This window comes from Schistocerca cancellata, chromosome 1, assembly GCF_023864275.1.
Source record: "Schistocerca cancellata isolate TAMUIC-IGC-003103 chromosome 1, iqSchCanc2.1, whole genome shotgun sequence".
Classification (NCBI taxonomy): Eukaryota; Metazoa; Arthropoda; class Insecta; order Orthoptera; family Acrididae; genus Schistocerca; species Schistocerca cancellata.
Window position 1 is genome coordinate 670,732,219 of NC_064626.1, and position 20,746 is coordinate 670,752,964.

Here is a 20,746-nt window from a genome sequence, read left to right on the forward strand (position 1 = left end):
GAGGGTCTATACAAGGGCGATGTACTTGAGGACAATATTATGGAAATTGAAGATGATGTAGATGAAGATGAAATGGGAGATACGATACTGCGTGAAGAGTTTGACAGAGCACTGAAAGACCTGAGTCAAAACAAGGCCCCGGGAGTAGACAACATTCCATTGGAACTACTGACGGCCTTGGGAGAGCCAGTCCTGACAAAACTCTACCATCTGGTGAGCAAGATGTATGAGACAGGCGAAATACCCTTAGACTTCAAGAAGAATATAATAATTCCAATCCCAAAGAATGCAGATGTTGACAGATGTGAAAATTACCGAACTATCAGTTTAATAAGTCACAGCTGCAAAATACTATCACGAATTCTTTACAGACGAATGGAAAAACTGGTAGAAGCCGACCTCGGGGAAGATCAGTTTGGATTCCGCAGAAATTTTGGAAGACGTGAGGCAATACTGACCCTACGACTTATATTAGAAAATAGATTAAGGAAAGGCAAACCAACATTCTGACAATGTTGACTGGAATACTCTCTTTCAAATTGTAAGGGTGGCAGGGGTAAAATACAGGGAGAGAAAGGCTATTTACAATTTGTACAGAAACCAGATGTCAGTTATAAGAGTCGAGGGGCATAAAAGGGAAGCAGTGGTTGGGAAGGGAGGGAGACAGGGTTGTAGCCTCTCTCCAATGTTATTCAATCTGTATATTGAGCAAGCAGTAAAGGAAACAAAAGATAAATTTGGAGTAGGTGTTAAAGCCCATGGAGAAAAAATAAAAACGTTGAGGTTCGCCGATGACATTGTAATTCTGTCAGAGATAGCAAAGGACTTGGAAGAGCAGTTCAACAGAATGGACAGTGTCTTGAAAGGAGGATATAAGATGAACATCAACAAAAGCAAAATAAGGATAATGGAATGTAGTCGAATTAAGTCAGCTGATGCTGAGGGAATTAGATTAGGAAATGAGACACTTAAAGTAGTAAAGGAGTTTTGCTATTTGGGGAGCAAAATTACTGATGATGGTCAAAGTAGAGAGGATATAAAATGTAGACTGGCAATGGCAAGGAAAGCGTTTCTGAAGAATAGAAATTTGTTAACATCGAGTGTAGATTTAAGTGTCAGGAAGTCGTTTCTGAAAGTATTTGTATGGAGTGTAGCCATGTATGGAAGTGAAACATGGACAATAAATAGTTTGGACAAGAAGAGAATAGAAGCTTTCAAAATGTAGTGCTACAGAAGAATGCTGAAGAAATGTGGTGCTACAGAAGAATGCTGAAGATTAGATGGGTAGATCACATAACTAATGAGGAGGTACTGAATAGAATTGGGGAGAAGAGGAGTTTGTGGCACAATTTGACAAAAAGAAGGGATCGGAGGGGAGGAAATGTTTTAAGGCATCAAGGGATCACAAATTTAGCATTGGAAGGCAGTGTGGAGGGTAAAAATCGTAGAGGGAGACCAAGAGATGAATACACTAAGCAGATTCAGAAGGATGTAGGTTGCAGTAAGTACTGGGAGATGAAGAAGCTTGCACAGGATAGAGTAGCAAGAGAACTGCATCAAACCAGTCTCAGGACTGAAGACAACAACAACAACAACATTTGATGGACAAGATGTTAAAAATGCAAGTTGACATGTCTGCAGTAGTGATTTTGTTACATTCTCAGCCCTATGTGGATGTTGGATTACCAGCATTTTCTCCTGTCTCTTGTCGGTTGGTGAGTTACAACAAACAGCATAAAACCTATATTGCGACACGTTTCTACTTCCATAGCTTACAAAGCAGTTGTTTAACCTTAGGCCTTTCTAGTATTGGATTATATCAACATTTCAACTTATTTGTGTTAGATGCCTTCAAAATTTTTGCGTTCTCTATTTCTGACAAAGTGCATCTGGTGTAAGATCAAGTTCTGTACCAACAAGGATGCACTCTGCTCAGAATATTTCTCCTTGTTTTTGGAAGGTGCTACAAGTTTCAAGGAAGGCTCACATCACAATGAAACCAATGTCACAACCCCCCCTGCCCCATTTTTTTCATGCCTGTCTAGTCCCAGTGGCTTTATGGAAGCAAGTCAGATTGGAGCTAGGTTGACATGTCTTTGGGTGTTACGCCTTTCTCCTCGAGTGAATTGTCTACTCCATGAGCAACTGTCAAAAAACCTAATGGAAACCTCCAGCCCTGTGGTGATTATTAAGTGTCTGTAAATTGACACCTCTCAGTTACCTGTCTGGATGAACTCTTAGTATGGCTTTCTGTGGCCAATATATTTTCAAAATAGACTTGTCAGATGCTTACTTACAGCTGCATCTGGATGATGATTGCAAACGAATCCTCATAGTGAATACCCCCCTTTGGGTTATACCAATACCAGCGCCTACCATTTGGCATGGCTAGTGCCCCTGCCAGTTCCCAATGATTTTTGGAGTAACTCATGGCCTCGATATCCAGATGCATTAACTACCTGGATGTTATTGTGGTCACAGGTTCCTCAACAGACGAACATTTGCAGAACCTTTGTGCATTGTTCATAGTGCTACAGACCACTGGTTTGAAATGTAACTTGAACAGACCTCTGTTTTTTCAGGTGTCTGTTGTCTATCTTAGTTTTGAAGTTTGGCATGTTAGCATCAAGCCTTTATGCCAGCTTTGCCACATCCTACCAATAACAAAGAGTTGCAAGCCTTTCTCAGAAAGATTGCATACTACCATAAATTTCTTCCTGGTGCAGGCACAATGGCTTAGTCACTTTATGCTCTTTTACATAAAGATGTAAATTTTTAATGGTTGCCAACTTTAGAGCAAGCTTTTACCCTATTAAGATCAAAATTACACTCAACACCTTGCTTGGCTATCTTTAAACCTGGCCAACATCTCGTTTTGTCCCCAGATGCCTCCCAGTACAGCCTTTTGAGGCCTTTATCACATACATATGTGAGTGCTCCCAAAACTCTGAATCACTACCTGCAAATAGAAAAAGAGGCCCTTGCTCTTGTGTATATGCTCAAAAAAATTTCATGTTTTCCTGTGTGGTTCTAAGTTTCATTTGATTACTTATCATAAACCTCTTTTCTCTTTTTAGTCCTTTTGAACCTTTACTGGACAAAGCAGACCATCGTCAGTAATATTGGACACTGTTTTTGTCACGCTATAAGTATGAGATTCATTTCTGACCCTAGCACAACACACTAATGCGGATGCTCTTTCTTGATTGCCAATTGGCCCTGGACCAGAATTTGATCAGGTTGATATTGAAATCAAAAAGGCAGCCAATCCTGTCTTACATCAGGTTGTTTAGTTTGTCCACCATGGCTGGCTGGATAAACCTCTGTGCCATGTACCAAATCCTTTGCTTAATTATTATGCTCTCCATGATTGCCTCTCAGTTCTCAATGATGTGTTACTATTGGCTACTGAAGAGCATTGTGGCGGGAAGTCATGTGCCTTCTTCACCTGGACCCTAGGGCTGTTTCTTGTATAAAATTACTGGTCTATCACCACATGTGTTTTGGCCAGGTATTGACAATGAGATCACGTGCGTTGTGACAGCCTGCCTGCGGTGTGCCACCCATGAAGCGGCATCGTGGGCATCCATCTCCCTGTGGCCTGCTCCCACAGTGCCCTAGGGAGCACATTCATGCTAATTTTGCAGGTCCGTTCCTTAATTCCTTGTGGCTTTCTCGGAATTTCCTTATGTGGTTCATTGTCCATATACATCCATGGCAGCTATGGTTATAGCCTCCTCCAAGATTTTTTCCTTAGAAGGATTGGCATATACACTTGTGGTGGACAGTAACCCCAGTTTGTGTCTCAAGATTTTGAAGATTTTTGTACAAAGAGCAATCGGCATGTTATGGTCGCTCCCCTTCATCCCCAGTCCAATGGAGAAGTGGAGCAGCTGGTCTGTACATTCAAAACCCAAATGAAAAAAATATGTCACTCACTGTTCTCCCATGGAAGCCCTCAATAGGTTCTTGAGTTCATATAGATTCTCTCTAGTTGGCAATTGTAGACTGGCGAAGCTGCTTGACCATCGTCAGCCCCATATACTGTTTCATCTGCTCTGGGCACCAGCCAGCCTCCTCCAGGAATTAGCCTCACACTGATTTCATCTGGGCTCCATCCCCTGGGCCAACAGGTTTGACTGGCACCCGAAGTGGATACCAATGGTTGTCTATCACTAATGAAGCCTCTACATCGAGCACACCTCCAATGGCTTGGTGTCATGACACTATAACCAGCTCCATCCATGCATGACCGAACATGCACTGGAGAGCCCTCTGCCCTTGCAGCCATCTCCACTGTATATGCTGACCCCTGTGGCACACTCCATTCCTCCTGCAGCTTCAGCGCCATCTTCACTCTGAGTGCCACCACCAGCATCTTCTCTGCTGCCTCCATTGCCAAGTACCTGCCTGGATGTGGATGTGGATACAGCACTATCATCACCAGTGTCCCCTTACGGCTTCTCGCAGGGGAGTGGGTGCCACGCCTGTCTGCATCAATGCCATTTCAGACCATATTCTCCTGTGCCAGTACAACACCTGCCCCAGCGGTCACCACCTACCAATGAAGATATGGACATATCCACAGTCAACACTTTTTCATAAGGGGCAAGGAGTGCTGCAATCCTACTGAATGTGTGCACAAAATCAAACACGGTGCAATACAAATGCCTCCATGGCCAGCCTAGAGAGTTTGCCTCACAGTCTCGACAGACAGCATAGCATCTGCTGCATCGTGTGTACAACAGCCCAACTCAAACCTCTCACACTGGGCCCTTGGCCTCACTCATGTTTACTTACTAATTGCTCGCTCACCTACAAGACTGTATATGTATGTTTTCTATAGTTACAAGACCTTGCACGATTGTATATTTCATTCACTGTTATTGTGAATCTCATCATGTGGAAGCAGAATAAAATCTGGTTGGTGCTACTTATGATACTGTGTCTGTACAACATTATGAGAGGAACCGCCTTCGTCTTGGAGGTCTTTCTTTTGTCCCTCTTTTCCTTGGAGTATTTCAACATTCACGAGGGCTTGTGCCCATAGTTTCAGATTCAGGGGAGGTATGGGAAGCCCTATGGCCAGCAACCTCTGAGTCCTTCAGCCTTTGACTGGTATCCAGATGCAAATCCGCAAAATCCTAGGAGGGGAGCATCCTGACAGACCCCTTTCTGTTGACTGATAGACTGACAGCAGAGGAGGCTGTTGCTTCTCTGGCTGAGGGGTGGGGATTGACATCCCCAGTTTTGATGCTCCCAAAGTGGATATAGGGGAACAGTAGGAAGGGACCACCAACCACCAGAGACACTGGTGTAGTCAAATGGTCCCAAGGACCTGACATAGAAGGCACAAAGGGCGAGGGTACCGTTGCTAGAAAGGATGATATCGCCGTGGATGCAGCAAGTGCAATCATCATATGTACAGTATGCAAGCAATGGCCTCCTGATACATAAATTGCTCAAGAGTCTTGGATTTTCTTTCCCATTTGGAAGACAGTGCAGTCTGGCCGTACCACTACCAGTGACTAACTGCAGTACGTATGTGCCCATTGTGTGTTGCATAATTTGTCAATATAATTTTAAATCAATTAAATTTACATTTAATCCAAGTAAATGTCTGCAGTTTTTACTATTTTTTATTAAGACTATTAACACTCTGCAGTAGGTGTTAACCCTCGAACAGGTGTGCCTAAGTATAAAGTGCACCAATCACTAATAACATTGTCTTATTCAATGCCAATGTTCTTTTACATTTGTGGACCCATACCTATTCCTTCATTACTGCTGCAGCCAAACAGTGATAAGTTGTGTTTTCACATGTCCAAGTGAGTAGTAGTAATAGAAAATAAACAGCAAGCTAGGTGAGAAAGAAGGGAAAGCAGAAAGATGGAAGGAGTATATAGAGCGTCTATACAAAGGGGGATGTAATTGAGGACAATATTATAGAAATGGAAGAGAATGTAGATGAAGATGAAATGGGAGATACGATACTGCATGAAGAGTTTGACAGAGCACTGAAAGACCTGAGCCGAAACAAGGCCCCGGGAGTAGACAACATTCCATTAGAATTAACTGACGGCCATCGGAGAGCCAGTCCTGACAAAACTCTACCATCTGGTGAGCAAGATGTATGAGACAGGCGAAGTACCCTCAGACTTCAAAAAGAATATAATAATTCCAATCCCAAAGAAAGCAGGTGTTGACAGATGTGAAAATTACCGAACTATCAGTTTAATAAGTCACAGCTGCAAAATACTAACACGAATTCTTTACAAACGAATGGAAAAACTGGTAGAAGCCGACCTCGGGGAAGATCAGTTTGGATTTCGTAGAAATATTGGAACACGTGAGGCAATACTGACCCTACGACTTATCTTAGAAGAAAGATTAAGGAAAGGCAAACATATGTTTCTAGCATTTGTAGACTTAGAGAAAGCTTTTGACAATGTTGACTGGAATACTCTCTTCCAAATTCTAAAGGTGGCAGGGGTAAAATACAGGGAGCGTAAGGCTATTTACAATTTGTACAGAAACCAGATGGCAGTTATAAGAGTCGAGGGACATGAAAGGGAAGCAGTGGTTGGGAAGGGAGTGAGACAGGGTTGTAGCCTCTACCCAATGTTATTCAATCTGTATATTGAGCAAGCAGTAAAGGAAACAAAAGAAAAATTTGGAGTAGGTATTAAAATCCATTGAGAAGAAATAAAAACTTTGAGGTTCGCCGATGACATTGTAATTCTGTCAGAGACAGCAGAGGACTTGGAAGAGCAGTTGAACGGAATGGACATAGTCTTGAAAGGAGGATATAAGATGAACATCAACAAAAGCAAAACGAGGATAATGGAATGTAGTCGAATTAAGTCAGCTGATGCTGAGGGAATTAGATTAGGAAATGAGACACTTAAAGTAGTAAAGGAGTTTTGCTATTTGGGGGGCAAAATAACTGATGATGGTCGAAGTAGAGAAGATATAAAATGTAGATTGGCAATGGCAAGGAAAGCGTTTCTGAAGAAGAGAAATTTGTTAACATTGAGTATAGATTTACGTGTCAGGAAGTTGTTTCTGAAAGTATTTGTATGGAGTGTAGCCATGTATGGAAGTGAAACATGGACAATAAATAGTTTGGACAGGAAGAGAATAGAAGCCTTCGAAATGTGGTGCTACAGAAGAATGCTGAAGATTAGATGGGTAGATCACATAACTAATGAGGAGGTATTGAATAGAATTGGAGAGAAGAGGAGTTTGTGGCACAACTTGACGAGAAGAAGGGACCGGTTGATAGGTTGGTTGGTTGGTTTGTTTGGGGAAGGAGACCAGACAGCGTGGTCATCAGTCTCATCGGATTAGGGAAGGATGGGGAAGGAAGTCGGCTGTGCCCTTTCAGAGGAACCATCCCGGCATTGGCCTGGGGTGATTTAGGGAAATCACGGAAAACCTAAATCAGGATGGCCGGACGCCGGATTGAACCGTCGTCCTCCCGAATGCGAGTCCAGTGTCTAACTACTGCGCCACCTCGCTCGAGACCGGTTGGTAGGACATGTTCTGAGGCATCAAGGGATCATAAATTTAGCATTGGAGGGTAAACATCAAGGGATCATAAATTTAGCATTGGAGGGTAAAAATCGTAGAGGGAGACCAAGAGATGAATACACTAAGCAGATTCAGAAGGATGTAGGTTGCAGTAGGTACTGGGAGATGAAGAAACTTGCACAGGATAGGGTAGCATGGAGAGCTGCATCAAACCAGTCTCAGGACTGAAGACCACAACAACAACAACAACAACAACAACAACAGGTGAGAAAAAAATAGCCATCCTTGCAAGTAAATGACACAGATTCTGAGCTAGCAGCACAGTCCCACAATGAGGTTTGTAATCAAATACCGGTTGGCAGGAATCTCATGCCCCTGCACTGCTTAATGCTTCAAGTGGGTCATTACTGTGAGGGAACACATGTCTGTAGCAACAGTCATATAACAAAATTTTATTTTATTATTGCTTAATTAAAGAGCAATTTAGCTCACATAATGTAAGTCTATTTCATTGTTGTTTAATTAAACTAAGATTAAATTGTAATTTTGTTCATATATGTTTACCTTGGTAACATAAACACAGCTATTCCTTAAATGTATATGAAGTACACCGCACACCAACACATCTTAAAAACAACGTGCTAGCTCATGAATGAATGAATAGTTGTACGTACCATACTGTTACATCTTTTTCAAATGAGTAGTTTCTCTTCTCTTTTTAAGTATGTTCTACAAGTAATTTTATGACGTACTAAAATAATGTGAATGTGACACACGTTGGGATTATCTTTACTCTTACTCCCCCAAAAGAATGCATTTAGTTGTTAATGGTCTTGTTATGTTTTTATGCTTATCTTGGGAAAGTTCTACTTAAAGTTACATTTAAGGTATCACTGGAAAGGCAAATACATTAATAACACAAAGATTTCTTACGAAATTATATTTCCTTGCTGGGTACACTGTCCAATTTGTGCTCACAGAGACAATATTTAATAAAAATGAAATAATTGTAAAGATATACATATCTTTGCACTCTGTCTACATTATATCACATGCCAATGAGGAGCTCAATATCTGTCAACAACAGTACATCTGTAAACAACAGACAAATGTTTTCCAGTATCTGAACACACTATATTATCTAAGTTTTATTCAGACTGTGAACCACTGATGTTGCCGGACTTTGCAAGACTTTTCTTGAAAGTCTCATTAGACCAGATACAGGATCTCTTCCAAAGTACTTCACTCTGATCTCATCTCCAACTTGCAGACCCAGGGCACTTGGATGATTAACCTTCAACAGAAGATTTTTTTTTATTATAAAAATGTATGTCAAGTCATTTATACTGATGCATAATTAAATGCAATAATGATTAAAAAGAAAGCAGAAATTAATACTTGTCCAACTTCAAACTGAAAAGCTATATTTAGTTCTATTAAGGACAATATAAGTTTCACAAATTTATGCCAGAAATATTTCTGTGCATATAACTTTTCAATTATTTCATACATTCACTAATTCTCTAACTCAATCATAGTTTTTTTCCATTATTATCAATTATTTTTTTAATAAAACTGATCTACATGTAATTCAACATGTAATCTCTCTTATCAGTAAGAATCCAACCACATCATGTCACAAATACTGAACCATCGCTTGGCATGCTTTCCCTTTGTCTCATTTTTCCTCTCCATACACTGCCTGCCTTCTGATTGCCCCAACCCTTACATTGAATTGAATTGAATTGAATTGAATTTTATTTGATCCTGTAAGATTATATTGTGTACAGTAAATGTACGTGTAATATAGGGCATGTCAAAGTATTACCGTTCATTATCACTTATTTTTCTACACCTTTAGGTTACATTTTTAAATCATTGATAATGAATAACAATGTAAACAAATTTAATGGCATAAGTATTCTGCAACACTGTAAAACTCTTTTTCAATGAGATAGTCTTTAAATTTCTTTGGAAAGTCATTGTGAAGTACACTATCTTGCAAGTTTTTAGGCAGACTTCTTAGTAGTCTGATACCAGAGTACTGGGGTCCTTTTTCTAGCATTGCCAGTCGGTGGGGTATGCTCCGTACTTCGTTCTTCCTTCTTGTATTGTGGGTGTGTACACTAGCATTTGTAATCCAGTCCTCACTACCTTTTGTGATGTACATTATTGTTTTGTATATATACAACGATGAAAAAGTTAAGATACCTAAATTCTTGAAACAGTTTCAGCACGTTTCAGAGGTCTTTCTTCTTAAAATGGTCCTAATTGCTTTTTTTGTAATGTGAACACTCGTTTTGTCTCTTGTTTGTTTGAGTTTCCTCACACAGTCACTCCATACTGTAAGTATGGTTCGAAAAGTCCATGATACACTGTACACAGAAGGTTCTTGTCTGAATACTGTGATAGCTGCATCATTAAGAATATGACAGAGCTCAGTTTCTTACAGACATTATTAATATATGAAGAACAGGCTGAAGATTTGATGTACAGTAGAATGAACAAATGCAAATCAGCAGTTACAGTTCACATTTTTGATCGAAAACTGACCAAAAAGCCTAATGACAGCATTTTTTATTGCAACTGATCAAAAAGCCTAATGACAGCAAAATACACCATAAACAACCCATAAGTATGACACTCGTCATCCTTAAAGCACTAGATGTATATACACCAAAAATCATAAAACTCATAGAAAAATAGAATAATCAGACATGATGTAAATATAATAGACAATATTAAAGAAAGATTGGGGTTTAATATGCAATTGATGATGAAGTCACTAGAGACAGAGCACAAGCTCAATTGGGTAAGGATGGTGCAGGAAATCTTACAGCAATTTTTGAATTAGAAGCCTATAACACTGCATTTAAGGTTTATTATTTATTCATATCAGCTTTCCACTGAAAAATTCAGTCAAAACATTGGCTACAGATCTTCTATGATTACAAGAGTGCTTGCAACACATTATTAAAACACACACATTTATTATTATATATTTTTGTGATGCAAGCAACCAGCATACAGCCTAAATAAATTGTGGGTAAATGCGCCCCTGCATAAATTCACTGAAAGAGCAGCAATAATAATAATAATAATAATAATAATAATAAGTTCCTAAATACAATGTAACATATACCGTACAGTTAAAAGGAAGTCACGCTTGATGAAGGTCGTCACTTTCCATTTTTAACCAGACCTAAGGTCTGAGAAAAATAGAAATAATAATAAAGACAGGGCAGAATAACGACAGATTAAACCGGGCAGAATAAAATTGAATCTGCGAACTTAATCAATACAGCTGCTTTATGTGGAATCCAAGACAATACAGATTTCAGCTTGTTTTTGTGACGCACAACTGTGTCTACACTTGATGAGAGAAATAATTTGGACTGTACACGAGATAAAAAAGTCAAATTAATGTTTTGCAGATATACAATAGAAATGTTGACAAATGCAGTAGCCAACCTTCTGCAAGAAAGGCACAATATACCATTGCCTTCCCAACTGCACATGGGAATGAATGGTGCTTGTAACAATATCTTACAGAAGTTATTGTTTTGAATATTTAAATTTCATTTATTGACAATGGAACAAACAAAGATTACCACTCAGTGTTTACTGGAGGCACTGAGTGGAACACAGGCTCACAAACAATAACTTTGCCTCAACATGGAAGCTCCTCAGAACACATAATGACTTTGTTGCAACACTATGTCCCAATTGGGGAGAAGGGATTTGTTACATGAAGCAAGTGAGATGAACAAGGAATAGGGGAGGCAACAGGTGGAGCAGAGAAAATATAAGAGGGTGGGGCAAGAGCTATGATAGGAATGTATAATAAGGGAAAGAGCTAGGAATACTGTGCCAAAGAGGACACCCTAATGCCGAAATAGGGGGCAAAGATTTGGGGGGGGATTGGAGAGAATCCAAAAGGCACACACTGTGAAGTACATTGTAATATCAAACATTTATTACTTAGCAACACACTCTGACACTCAAACTGGTAAGCCTTAACCTTGGCCACAGTTTGGTGCAGGCTACTTATCTCAGTGGGCAATTAGCGGTAATGTCCGTACAAAATCCTGCAACTTCCCTTTCCTAATCTCCATGTCCTATTTGATTATATGCAAAATGCTGTTACTCCTACTTGCAACCTTCTCTTCCTCTCCTTACTGCTTGTTCACTTCAACTCCTTCAGATGATGGAATCTGTCACCCTAGTCAGGCCACAACGTCACATAACATAACGCACTGTGTATGTTTATACGCTGAAGTACAATAACAATGCCCCAGTGCTTGTTTATGTGCCTATCTACCACTTAAAACATGCATTATACAATGAGTCGTCATCTCCACTTATTCCACTGTTTATACTTCTACAAGGATTTTCCAGCTTTATAAAAGTTTATACATAATAATTACAACAAAATTAATGTAACACAACACATGAAACAATAAATAGCAACTAGGTGCACCTTTTATTGTAATAGGAATCTAGTAAAGCGACCAACTAAGACTACATACTTTTCTTTGGTCTAACTGTGAATTGTGCAACAATGCTGGTGTCATATTTGGGTACAGTTGTACCATAACTCCTATGTCTCGAACCTCAACAATCTTTGCTGTGTATATGCCACCAAACTCCAAGACTGGTTCACGTTCAGTGCTCAAGAACTGGTCAATCATCTCACGAGCTTCATCCATTGCTTGTTGGTTTGGAGCAAATAGGGAGAAAGCCGTTTCATCAACCTGTGTAACCTGTGTGAAACAATTTTCATAGTAATGAAAACAACAGATTCTGAAATACCAGTGTAATATGCATGTAATAGACATATTTTAAGTTTTGTGTCTCTGATGTTAACATCAATTTTCACTCAGTAATTAATGGGAAAAAGTAATATTTAACAGCAGTGGTCTATGAGCAGAGCAGTATACTGACACTCTTTGTATTTGATATGACCGTGACACATAACTTCACTCTAAATTGTGCTTGCATCTAGCTGCCTGAATTAATGTTCTAGTTTAGGATACAATATAATATGGATGCAATATAATGAGTGGGGTTGCACAGCAGTTAGACATAGGATTCATATTTTGGAGTACCAGGATTCAGTTCCCTATCTGACCATCTCAGTTTATATTTTTTTGATTTCCTAAAATTGCTTAAGGGTGGTAGGATGTCAAACGGGCCGACTTGGAGCAGGAGAGGCACCACAGGACATTTTAATTTCTACGGTCTATACTTTTACAAATAAATTAATACAACTTTGTCAGCATGACCCGGAAGGATTCAGGATTCACACTCATAGCAGTTGAAATTCAAAAACATAACAAAATAATTTTTTTTTTTCACATGTGAAATTTCATCATTTTTTTCACTTACTATTGGCTGCATTTGTTGCTATAGGTACACTTTTCTTCATAAGTAAGAGAGATTCTGCGATGAATTTTGCACAGCAAACAAAACATGCTTACAGGTGTATGAAACTCTACAATTTTCCAAATCTATTAAAACTGTGGTAAAAATTGAGATAATTAACTATAAAATTTGAGTTTTTTCTAAACATGAAGTTTAAAATGAAACAACTCATTCATTTTTTAATAAACGGACGTCATACCCCGCTTAAGGCATACACCTGGATGGCTCCTTTTCTTTCTTCTCCTTCCCTAGTTCAAGCTTGAGATCCATCTATATGACCTCATCCTTAAGGTGATCTAATCTTCCTTCTTATGGGTGCAGTTGTATCTGCACTACAAAGATGTTCATATTTCCCCTTCCCCCCTTCAAGTGCATATCACAATAAGAATTGCAGTAGCCATGAGTATGTAAGTATGAATGTGTATGTATGTATATGTGTACATACATGGGAAAAAGCACCATTTAAGAATCTGTTACAATGAAGGAGAAGACTAAGGAAATGTCAGTAGTACGTAAATGGGTAGAAAGAAGAATGAATAACAGGAGAAAGATAGATTTGCAGAAGAACAGGAAGCACATAAAAGTTGTTTTCACTCAACCATTCCCATATGAATGATTTTTTAAAAAATATTTCAAAGTTAAAAAAAGCAGACGTTTGACATTATTGCTAGCATAACTTACTTGGTACGACATTTGGCAAGAAAAACAAACTTGAGCTAAAATATGTCATAGTATTTTTGACTGGAGATTAAAGGGAGACAACAAAAGAAACAGTTCCATAAAAGGAGACTGCTAGTTACACACACTCAGGATACTGTGTAGGCATTAGCTTGACATGACAATGCAACATAATGTGATAAATCACATGATTTTTCACTAATGTAATATACTGCTTGCAAAATGCTACTTTGCTGTAATATTGTAGGATTCCTACAATTTCATCTGGCTGACACCCAGAGGTTAATGATTTTTCCAAGATGGTCAGCTACAGTACGTGTTGAAGATACTAAGGATGAAGTTTTTTTTTTTTTTTCATACTTTTTTATAGATAGGTAGTAATACTTCCATGAACTAAAAGTGTACACCATAAGTGAGGATATGACCGGCAGCAACAATTTCTTTTTTTAAACATAATTTACAGATAAACTATGAAGTAAATGTTATTTATTCTAATATTGTACAACAATTTCATGTTAACTGTTCATTATTATTGCAACATGTATGAGCTTACTAAAACTGAAACATCCAATAAGCAAATATGTGACAGCAACAATTATATAATTACAAAAGGCTGAATGCCCAATTTTTCATACTCATGAAAGCAAAAATTACACATTTCTGCCCTTTTCCTTTTCTAGTTTACATTTTGAAAGATTGTTGCCATAAGCAAAAAGAAACAACAATAAAAATAAGTGCTTCAGATTTGTAAAAATAATATTTACTAAATAAGACTATGAGGATGAAGCAAAAGTAAAAATGAAGCAATCGTTTATATTTGCTTTCAAATTTATGTTAAACTTTCCCTGCCTGTAGTCATTTCCTTAAATAAGCAGTGCTTTAAAATAAATACTTATATTTATTTGTCTTTTAGGAAATTTAACTTTCTGCCTAGAACAAGGAAACCTTTGAATACATTTAACATTAGAACAAGCAAAAGGCTGATTTGTAACTGTTTGAATAAATAACATTTGCTCATACATACATGCCATTGCATCTTACCTGCACACCTGTTTCAACCAAAAGCCTCTTTACATTAGCCCCACCTAATCCAAGAAACTTCGATCGATTATGCACAGGCACTTCCAGTTTTTCTGAAACAGGCCAATTTTCTTTCTTCTGTGCTCTGAAATGAGGAAAACAGGAAAACATGTAAAAAATGTGAATGAAAACTACTAAATCTTAAACATCATTTTATTCAATAAAACAAATAAGTGTGCACATCTTTTAGAAAGAAGAAGTTATCAGAAAACCTGAATTCTACATGCATTTGTTATACTGAAGAAAGGAGAACATTGTGATGGGATATCTCAACGTAATTGCAAGCTGGTAATGATTCTGTGACCCTTTAAAACCCACTAGTCTCCAACTGATACAAATAAAGTGTAGATGAAACTAAAATGGTGGGTGGGAAATTAAGTACCCAACAACTGCACAATTAAACTGAAACCAATATGGCATAATTATGATGGTTTTAGGCTATGCAGTAGCAAGGTTGTCAGTTCCAATTTGAATATGAGTGTATGCATTTTCTAAAAGAAGCAAAGAAATCTTTCCTTACTACCAAAGTCACAGAAATGTCCTCTTATGGATGTCTGTTCTCAGCTTTTTTGAGAATGTCTGGCAAGTAAATGTTTAGGTTCACGACGGCTTCTCTCCAGGCCAGACCTGAGAGAGAGCCCACCTGCCCCACAACTGCCATCTCTCCCTGTTCCAAGACAGTCTCAGGTCGTGGTCATTCCACAGTGTTCTGTTTCATTGCTAGGGAGCTAACAGTGAGGGAAGAAGAAAGTGTTGCTTGCAAGGAACTGCTCAACACACTGCCTTTTTTCCGCACAGTACAGAACAACATGGTACGCAATAAGTTAAGATGATAATGATGATGACGTTGGGTTGGGTTGAAGGGGTGATCGACATCACGGTCATCAGCACGCTGACGAAAAGTCAACATGAAATCTCATGGGTGGGGACAAAGGCTGTTCCCACATGCAGAGCAGTTTATAACATACTAAAGTCTGCCACCCTTCCCCACCAGTTTAGGGATGAGGCCTGATAGTTTACAAAATTTCACCACTCTGTTAACACTAGTATCGGTATCTGTGAGGACGGTGGGCAGATCTCCAGCGAGACCAAGGGCTGCCCTAATATCAGTATACAGGACACATGTAGCCACAATAAGCTGAACTGAAAGCGGCACGCCACAAACTTCACAGAAAGATGGATCCCCCCCCCCCCCCCGGAGGGGGAAGCCATGTATGAAAGGGCGATGACCAATGTGCAGTCTGGTACGCAAAACCTCCTTCCAGCGGCAAGGTTGACATGAAGTCCACCAAGCTTTTGTGGTTGGTTTGAGCGACAGCAGTTTGTTGTCCAACACCTGCAACCCACTGACGCATGATGCACCTGTCAGAAAATGAGATAATGGCGTGCAATGGGATGGGACATTGATGGACAGCACCATCCCAACATGGTTCACTGGAAGCTTTACCAGCCATGTCATTACCCTGTATCCCAAAGTGGCCAGGTACCCAGCAAAATATCACACCTTGCCACGGCATTGGAGCCACTGTAAGCAGTCATGGATGAGCTGAATCAGTGGGTCCACCGGATACATTTGGTGAAGCACTTACAGTGCACTAAGAGAGTCAGAACAGACAAGAAAACTCGTACGGTGATGTCTGTGAACCCTCTCCAGTGCCATTAGAATGCCATATAACTCTGCATCATAATTTGTAAATTGTTCTGGAAGACATACTTTAAAACCCCTATCAGGGAAAACCACATAACAACCGAGAGCATTCCCCTGCTGGGATCCATCTGTATAAATAACGATAAAACTATGGTACACACTGAAAATAGATGAAAACAAAGTTGTAAAAACCATATCTGGAGTACAATTTTTCGGGTACAGCGTCAAGCTTAAAATCACTTTGGGCCTCCAAAGACACCAAGGTGGCAGTGCGTTCCATCCCTGGGTGTGTATTTTCATGCTCGAGTAATCCAGATCCTTGAGGCAATCCGTAGCATGTATACCAAATGGCTGGGTCATTTGGGGCCGATTCCTGAACAGTCGTTCGAAGGTTGACTGGGATGACGCTGAGATTTTCATCGCCTGTCGAGCCAAAAGTATACGTTGTCGAATCCAGAGTGGTGGTTCACCAGCCTCTGCAAACAGACTCTGAACTGGGCTGGTCCGAAAGGCTCCAGCCAATATCCGAATACTGCCATGGTGGACAGCATCTAACATTCGGAGGTAGGAAGGACTGGCCGATTCATAGACCATGCTGCCATAGTCTAAGTGTGATCAAACAAATGCCCTATAAAACTGTAGGAGGCGGGACCTGTCAGCTCCCCATGTTTTTCTGCCAAGGCATTTCAAAATGTTCAACAACCGGAAGCCCTTTGTTCGTAGGTCTTTCAGGTGTGGGAGCTATAGTCCGACGGAATACCTGAACAGCAGAGTTTGTCTGGATGACTTGGTAACAGTATAGAAGTGTTCAGCTAAAATGTGAGCCATCTCTTCTGGCACATCCACCAACACCCCATTATTTGATAAGGCCATAAGGGGATGTGGACTACCCTTGCCTGAAATCTGTCTTATTGATTCCCAAATGTGCGCAGCGGAAGTGGACCAATTAATGGAAGCCGTGAATTCCCTCCAGGAATCTCTCTTCCATTCTCTGATCACTCGCCTTGCATGTGTTCTCGCAGACCTGAAGACATGAAGATTGTCTGTAGTTGGACACTGTTTGAAGTTCCGAAGAGCTGTCCGTCTGGCCTTGATTGCCAATTGTCAGCTGTCATTCGACCAAGGTACAGGCCGTTGTCCGAGGTGGTTACTAGACCCGGGGATGGACTCTGTGGCAGCCCTTTGGATCTCATGAGTGATATGAGCCACCGCCTCTTGTGCACAATCCTTTCATTCAAAAATAGCCTGTCGACTGAACTGTAACCAATTTGCCCTTTGTATCATCCACCTGCGTGGTCTCCTGCTGGTCACTGTCCTAGGCGGCAGACGAATCCACACTGGGAAGTGGTCACTAGAATTTAAATCTGTAGCCACTTCCCACTGAATTGAATCTGCAATAGCTGAAGAACAAAAGCAAAGATCAACCCCACGCTTTTTGCTCCACACTGGGTAATCTGCAGAGCAGTTAACACATTTCAAAGGAAGTGTACAAGAAGTCCCTGACTCATGAGCGGAGCCTCCACAATTGCCACACGTAGTCTTCTCGTTGCATCCCATAGTGGTGTGGCCAAATCTTTGACAATTTATACAGTTACATGAGGTTAGGAACAAAAGGGCGAACCTTAAGGCGGATATAGCCGGCAAAGATATGTTCCAGTAATTTGGGAGTATTAAATGTTAGAATAAACGTTGCCCATTTTTCCAATTTGCCATTGACTCTCCTCATATAATTCTGCACCTCCGTGACGCTCACATTCTTCCACTCTTCACGAAACTCCACGGGGTCCATATCCATTATATCAGAGCAGGTAACCATGCCCTTACTATAGTTAAGGTTGTTATGCAATTCAGCCTCGATTGGGTAGTCACCTAAGACCTTACATCCCAGAAGCTTAGATATTTGGGTGAATTAGCAGTTTCAACCAAAAGCATCCCATTACATAGTCATTTGACACTTTTCAGAGACCCAGAAATACCTTCTAAAGCCTTGTTAATATAGAAAAGGGATATCTTCTCAAAGCTTCTCCCGTTTCACTTGGTTACAATGAAAGTGTTATGGCACACTAATGCCCTGTTACTATTACTCGAGACTTCTTTTCGGGAGGACAGACCAACCGTACTCTCTTTGAGGAGTGGGTGTAGGTGGTGCCTGACGGTACACCCATCCTGCCAGTAGTAGTAGTTTCATGAGACAGTTCCATACGGACCCCACGAGATGCCTGCATGCCTGAGCAAGCTCGATTCAACTGGGGTGCGGCAGGTGCCCCAGAGGTTGCTCGCTAAAGACTGTTTCACGTCAACAGCCATTCACCACCTCAGCACATAGCACACCGTGAGGTTGAGGTTTTTTTTTATAGAGGTGGGTACCTTCCTCGCAGTCCAGGCGGTGAAGCCAAGACCCCCATTCTCTGAAACACACAACATTCCACCACTGCACCGCATGGTGGTCGTTGAAGTATGACCAGAGCTTACGGTGACAGAGGACTGGTGGCACTTACCAGTCCCCACATCAGGAACCCCAGGGTTAACAAGCCCGTACTCAGCAAAACGAATGCTGAGCCCCTGAGGGGACAATAAGTTAAAGTTATGAATCTTGTGGTTCAGAATTCTAATCATACTTATTGTTTTCCATAATTATTCCTAAAGAAAAATTTGGTAAGAAAAAATGCTTAAATTTAAGGAATGTTAACTGACTGTATCTCTTTGGTTAAGAAACATTGATTACATCCATAATATATGCATATCTTTGTATGTGAACTTAGAATATCTTTGGAATAGTATACAATTAGTGTGTGTCTGTCAGTCAGTTATGGAGTAGCATGTATTACATAATTGAAGTCGTCAGTCACGAAGATATAGATTAACGAACTGTTGGAGCCTGTGTGCCTGTTTTGTAGCAGCAGGATAGAAGTTGGCATAATGTGCTGGATTGTAAAATCTTTTTGTAAATGATTTTATTAAATTGTCACCAAGTACTCTGACTGCCATGCAGTGACACAACTGATGTTCATTAAAAGTTTGACTTTAAGTAAGTGACCTAAATTGTTATATTATTTCAATATACATACTAACAAGCAACAACTCAAGTGTCTCAGCAAGCAGAATCTACCATCTTGATAAGATAAGATAAGATACTTTATTGTCACATAACATGTTTTTATACAATCATTCGATTGAGAACATTGGTGACTCGTCAGGCTTTAACCTAAGTTGTTACAGTATTTTATATACTACAGGAAATACGTCATACATACATTGCTTATTATAATAAAAATACAACATTATATTTTAAATCTTTTCGTAACTCATCGAATCATTACTATAGCCTTCACACACCTATATGAAGTATGGATGTACTGAACGGGATAAAAACCGCCATATAATTCTATATATAAACATGAATATAAAGTGAATGTGTATACTTTGTATCTATATGGCTTCGAAAGAATACCATTTGTACTTGCACCTTTACTCCCTATTCCTATTTATAAATTCTTCTAAACTATAACATTGCTTTTTATTCATTTAGAAATTCTTCTAGACTATAACAACATTTGCTTTTTAGGTATGTGCCAATGGTCTCCAATGTGGATTTACCAAATATTGACCTTATCTTAGTTCTGATCTTCAGAGCCATGTAATATGGTGTATTTTCATATACTATGAGTCGGTGACAAGGTAGCACGTATTTCAGTTTATGTCTAGTTTCATAGGCATGTGTGAATGTATTTCCTTCAAACAGATGTGAGTTTTTCTGTTCAAAGAGAAGTATTTCATATATGAAGATGGAAGGGATTGTCATGAAGCCCAGGCTTTTGAATAGTGGTTTGCATGAATGTCTACTATTGGTTCCTGTCATTGCTCTGATTATTATTTTTTTTTTTTAGTTTGAAGATTCGAAGGAGGTTTGTCTTTTCAGCACCCCAAAATATTATTCCATATCTTATAAGTGTTATGAAATACGCATGGTATACAGTTTTCTTCACTGTTAAATCCGTTACTTTGTGTAATACCCTCACTGCATAAACTAAACTATTTAATCTCTTCAGTAAACTGTCCACATGGTCGGTCCATTGCAAGTTTTTATTTAAAGTTATCCCAAGAAATTTTACAGAATCAACTGTGGTCAGTTCTTTACCTGAATATTCTATTTGTGATATACATTCAGTAGTTTGTTTGGTCCTGAAGTGTATGATTTGGGTTTTTTCAAGATTTAATTTCGTAGCATTATCTTTTATCCATTGTTCAAGTTCTTCTAGAGTTTGTTTCGTGGTCCTTACTAATTCGTCAGTGTTTTTGCAGCAGAATACAGCAGTTGAGTCATCTGCGTAAAGTATTGTATCTGTATTTACTTTGCTAGGCATGTCATTTATGTAATATAAG

At 39.5% G+C, this 20,746-nt stretch overlaps 1 protein-coding gene across 1 annotated transcript in view; it reads right to left on the bottom strand.

The window, feature by feature from the left end:
- Positions 1-8,458: 8,458 nt before the first annotated feature.
- Positions 8,459-20,746, bottom strand: part of LOC126183877 (polyribonucleotide nucleotidyltransferase 1, mitochondrial) — a 131,961-nt gene continuing 119,673 nt past the window's right edge. The window contains exons 7-9 of the mRNA XM_049926179.1: positions 14,677-14,800; positions 12,063-12,296; positions 8,459-8,827 (exon numbers count right to left, since the gene is read on the bottom strand). Coding sequence (XP_049782136.1) covers positions 8,675-8,827; positions 12,063-12,296; positions 14,677-14,800 — 511 coding nt within the window. The 3' untranslated portion in view covers positions 8,459-8,674. The remainder of the gene's footprint in view (positions 8,828-12,062; positions 12,297-14,676; positions 14,801-20,746) is intronic.